Consider the following 5,745-nt stretch of genomic DNA (forward strand, 5'->3'; position numbering starts at 1 on the left):
AAAAAACAAACAAAAAAAGAAAGCAACAATAGTTTGGTTATTCATTAAGCAGTAGATTTTTTGACCACAAGGAAAGTTTGATCAGATGAGGAGGGAATGATTCTACAATTAAATGTTGACTTGAATGTTGATAAAATCAGACAATCTCATATTTGTGGGCCTGTCTCTGCTCTAACTGACCCACAGGTAAAGAAGCAGAGGAAACCTAACTGCTGTTCACCACCTTTCTCTGCTCAGAGCGGCGACAGAACACCTTTGACAGAGACTTACTGATCTCTGCCGACTGCACGCCATAAATGATGGGGTTCAGGCTGCAGGGGACTACGTGGAACAGGATGGCCGTCAGTTTTCTATAGTCTGAGTATTGTGGGAAGCGATGCATTAGAATGAAGGTGAAACCACAGAATATCATGATCAGATACACAACCAGGTGGGTGCTGCAGGTCTTCAGGGCTTTGCTGTTCAGAGACTTGTTGTTGCTGGTCAGACAGACAATGGTGATCTTAGAGTAGGTAAACACAATGGAGCCAATGGAAGAGCTTAACAGGAGCACGGTGAAGGTGAGGCCATAGATGTTGTTAATTAACACGCTCTCACAGGAGAGCTTGAAGAGAGAGGCGTTGTCACAGTACAGGTTCATGATCATAGCTCTGCATCTGTTGAGCCGGATGGTGAGGCCCAGTAAGATTGCTACCAGAAAGAAAGCCACACCCCAGGCTGACGCCGTCAGCTTCACCACCATCCTGTTGGTCATGATGGTGGAATATCGCAGAGGGTTACAGATGGCCACATAACGGTCAAAGGCCATGATGATGAGCACTGTGTGTGAGGTGGTACCAAACATGTGTGTAGTGAAAGCCTGAACCACACACTCGTAGTAGGTGATGTGGCGCTCGGAGGGCGGCAGCAGGATGTCCATCAGCAGGCGAGGAAGCAAAATGGAGTTCCCCAAGATATCATTAAATGGCAGGTTACAGAAAAGCAGATACATGGGCTGATGGAGGTTGGTGTCAAAAAAAATCAAAGCAACAATGCCCACATTTAAAACTATAATGAAGATGTACGCAAGCAAAAGGGAGATAAAGACAAGATACACATAGTCTTTGTGGACGTTTAAGCCCTCCAACTGAAGAGTGAAGCTGTTGTAGGTGTAGTTCTCCATCAACCTGTAAATACAACACAAACACACAAGACAAAGAGAAGGCCTTCACAATGAGGACAGAGGAAACCTGCTTTTATAGAAAAACTTCCTCTTTAAGCTCACACGGTCGCTCATTGTTGGACGTGTCCAACACGTCTGACTCTGGAGTTCCGTCTTTTCTGCAGCTTTATACTGATGCTCCTTCATCCTGAGGGAATCACTGTATCCACTAAACAACACACACACACACACACAACCTCAACGCCATGCAATAGCTCAGAATTATAATGTGCATATAGTTCTACCATTACACTCCCCACTTCTGATCATTAATTGATCATTAAAGAAGATAACAGATTGACACGTTACTAAATACACACCACCATGTTTAAGTACATCATTACATACCATAGAAACATCCATTTTTATCATGTAATAGCTAAAAACCCGAGGAATATAAGCAGGCTATATCCAGTTGTCAGTCATCATTTACACCATAGAGTCATGGGGGCATCAGAGTCATAACTGTCAGATTTAGTGACTGGAAAAGGAGAAGAGAACTGATTGGAAAAGGAAAAAAGGATCAAAAGTTCAAAAGTTTTTTATCTGGATGGAAAACATTATGATCTAAGATGCTGACTAAAGCGCACCATAGTTTTGAGGAAGAAACACGATTACTGCACAATGAATGGTTTTGAGAGTAGCATTACACGCACAATTATCTTTGAAATTGAAAACCTTCATTGTCATCTTTGTTCGGTCAAAAAATGTAAGTGAACAGGTTAAGGGAGTTGCTCAACATCCCACAGTGACGGGAGGAGAGAGGTAAGTCACGCAAGATGTTCTAAGAGTCACGTTACAGTCTGTGAAAATTCAACATGGCGGCTCGCTGCCTTGACTAGTCTACCAACTTTGTTTACTTGCACATATTAACGCTTCTTACCGTTAAATCCACGCCACAAACGAGAGCCGACCACACGCCCTCTCACCAGCCAGAGTGGAGGACCTCGAAGAGTTCATCGACCGATATTACGCGGAGTACTAGATGGAAACCGGACTGAAAGCCGCGAGCACGTCGGGTAAGTCTGCAAAACGACAAAAAAATGAATCATCGACAGACACGTCAGATCTGGAGACAGAATCTCACACAGAGGTCCTAAAATAAATAAAAATCTGCTTGCTGATCTCGACAAGGACAGTCACACTCTCTGTTTCTCCCTCCCTTCCATTCTTATCTCTCCCTGCTGCTGCTTTGTCTGGTCCTGTGAGCCTAACAACAGCCTCTCATTGCAACTCATCCAAAACCGGAATATTGGAAATAATTGGTTGGTTTCTCAGTGCCATCGACCAGATTTTTTCGACGAAAAGAATCGGGGGTGGCGAACTAACATGTCCAAGTGGGACGTTTGCGGCTGGATACGCACTTGACCCTTGGAATAAGTGGTGAGTTGTGTGTCTGTCCATCCTTTCCATGGAAGACGTGGAGGACATCTACATGATTGGAATAATGATAGTAGGCATGCTGCTGATCGGAGCTGGTGGCTTCCTAAAAAAAAAAGTCCGTACTACGCTCGCTACTGTTTTGGATAAGCTGCCAGTGATTTCTGAAGGATGTAGCAGGGCTCTGAACACTCAGACTCATGTGTTGATCATTATCAAAAGCAAGCAAGAGCTGCTTATGGATCGTCTACGTGTTATGGATAACGATTGGGAGAAGTTGAAGGCGCGGCTTGGAAGTAGTAGTTAGGCCACTCATTGGATTACAACAGACCCAGGACAGTAAGGCTATTGAAATTTGACCTAGCCTGTTTCAAAAACACATTGCTTATCTCCCTTTCGGCTCCCCAGCCAGCCAAGGCTAAAGCTAAGGTTGTCTCATCTCTTATCACCAGGAAGTTTCTGCAGACGGCGGCTCTCACCCCCACTCCCTCCCTCCGCTCCTTCCCTACATTCCCACCTGGAATTGTGACGCTGTTGCCACACGTCATCTGGCTGTTGTCAGTAGCGCAGCTACAGGTCTTCAATTTTAAATGCCCTTGTCGGCCATCTTCCCGCCCCCCCTCCCATCCGCACTGCATGGAGGCGTGGTAGCAGCACCCATTGGCAGCACGCCCATGTCCCCAAACGGCTGGAATCCTGTTGTTCTTCCCACCCGACCCCCTCCCCCAGCCACCCTCCCACCCAACCCTTCCCACGTGCCTTGTCTCGAGTTCTTTGACTGTGTCATGCTTACATTTATGTTTGCAGAGGCGTTTTTTTTTCCTGGTTTCACACTGCTTTCTCTGTTTAGGGAAATCAGTCTCAAACTGGCAGTTTTTTTTCCCCTCACCCCTCCTGTCCTCCTGTTGTTGATTCCTTTTTCACCTAAATATGTGGGCGCCGCAAATGGCTGCTCCGGTGTGTTGATATGTATTCCTTCGCTGCAACTACCAAGTCAAATTGCTCGTATTGATCTAAACTGTACCTGGCCAATAAAGCTGATTCTGATTCTGAAATCCATCAATAAGAGGCTGGGTGTGGTCGATTTACTGCACCGAGATTTTCAGGAAATGAAAACCAGCCTGGAATTTGCATACCAACAAATTCAGGACTTACAAAAAGTCAATCAAGATATCCATTTGGCTTTATCTGCGGTGACCTCGGAGGTAAAAGAGCTCAAAAATGAAAACAAGCTTCTTAAAGAGACAGTCCTGGATATCCAATCTCACAGTATGAGAGACAACGTGATCTTCTCAGGCATCCCAGAAACCCCAACGATGACCCAGAGGCTCTGCTGAAAAACTTCATGTCGTCTGCGCTTAAAATCCCAGCAGAAACCGTGAAAAACATCACCTTTCACCGAGTCCATTGTCTCGGTCCACACAGAGGTAACCACCCACGCCCTATCATTGCCAAATTTGAACACTTTCAACAGAAAATCCAGGTTAAAAGTAAAGGTCGGGAACTTAAAGGTACACAATTCGGCATGAATGATCAATTCCCTTGAGAAATAAATGAATGCCGAAAAACTATATATCCTATCTTCAAAGAAAACCGACAGAGAGGCAAAAATTCAAAACTGGTCGTAGACAAGCTTTACATAGATGGTCAACTGTTTAGGGATTCTATCATCACCCCCTGGCTCTACTAAGAGAAATAAAATAAAACATATATATGTGTGTGTGTGTGCGTGTGTGTGTGTGTGTGTGTGTATATCAAAAAAATTAAAAAAACAAATAAAAACACAAAAAGATAAAAACAATAATAATTAAAAATGTATGTACTGTATGTGTGTGTATATATATATATATATATATATATATATATATATATATATATATATAAAATAATTGAAATAATTCAAAAGAGAAATAAAATAAAATCATGGATATGTATATATATATGTGTGTGTGTGTGTGTGTGTATACTTGCACAGATGTTGGTAAACACGTATAGGTGCGTACAGTCTCACAGGACATTCTTTACCCCATGTCAACTCTTGCTCCTTCAACCCCTAACCTTTTTTTTCTTTCACATCCACTCAATACTCCCCACTTCCTATGCTTTATATAATTATCCCTTGCGTGTCTTATTCTTTTGGTACTGGTTGTTGTTGTTGTAAGTTTGTGCTTCTCACTATTCTTTTCAACCCAGCCCCTTAACCAGGCTCTTGGTTATGCTCACATTCGTATGGACTAAACCACACTCCTTTCCATGTCTCAGTTTACAGTAACATCTTGGAATGTGTGTGGTATTCGCTCGCAGGCTAAAGAGATTAATATATTTGATTATGTATCAAGATTAAATGCAGACATTGTTTTCTTTCAAGAAACTCACTTAAATCAGAAGCAAAATCTCTGACAGATTAAAATTTTAACAAGATATATAATTTGTGTTTCAATTCCAGGCAAAGAGGAGTCTCAGTTCTTTTCAAAAAAAGGTTACTCTTTAACATAATTAACTCCACCATAGACCCAGAGGGTAGATATATTATTATCAAAGTGGTAATCTATAATAAATGTTTCACAATTTTAAACCTCTATGCCCCCAATAATGACGATCCTGAATTCTTCCACAGAGTCTTTTCGAAGTTATCGAACCTATCGGCAGACTCATCTTTAATCATCAGAGGTGACTTCAATTTGGCACTCAACACATCATTAAACAGATCCAGTAAGTGTCCAAATACAAAACCGTCTCGATCTGCTAAAGTTTTAATGAATTACATGGATGATCTTGGAATAGGAGACGTATGGAGACTGAACAACCCAACTAAAAAATAATACACCTTCTTCTCCCCTGTGCATAAATCCTTCTCCCGAATTGATTTCTTTATCTCAAATAATTCCATCGCACATAAGATTTCTTCTAAAATACATCCTATAATCATTAGCGATCATGCCCCAATATCCCTCACCCTGAAGTGTGACTCTAATCAGAAATTATTCTCTCTATAGGCTTTAATACTTCATTACTTAATGACAGTGAATTTGGTAAAATGATAAAAAAAAAGAATGGGAGGACTTTCTATTAACAAACAATTCTCTGGCAGTGTCACCGTTCTTACTCTGGGAAACTGGCAAGGCTGTCAACAGAGGGAAGATTATATCACACTCTTCTTGCAA

The 5,745-nt window shown here is 42.0% G+C and overlaps 1 protein-coding gene across 1 annotated transcript; it reads right to left on the reverse strand.

Moving 5' to 3' along the window:
* Positions 1 to 205: 205 nt before the first annotated feature.
* On the reverse strand, positions 206 to 1,165 carry LOC114475293 (olfactory receptor 5AC1-like). The gene has a single exon (XM_028465983.1). The coding sequence runs from the start codon at positions 1,160 to 1,162 to the stop codon at positions 206 to 208; it is 957 nt and encodes a 318-aa protein (XP_028321784.1). The 5' UTR covers positions 1,163 to 1,165.
* Positions 1,166 to 5,745: the final 4,580 nt, after the last annotated feature.

The sequence above is a fragment of the Gouania willdenowi genome, chromosome 14 (assembly GCF_900634775.1).
Source record: "Gouania willdenowi chromosome 14, fGouWil2.1, whole genome shotgun sequence".
Taxonomy (NCBI): Eukaryota; Metazoa; Chordata; class Actinopteri; order Blenniiformes; family Gobiesocidae; genus Gouania; species Gouania willdenowi.

What these genes read in the sequence shown, in the direction of transcription:
- LOC114475293 (XM_028465983.1), bottom strand. Translation starts at nt 1,162, where the DNA reads ATGGAGAACTACACCTACAACAGCTTCACTCTTCAGTTGGAGGGCTTA.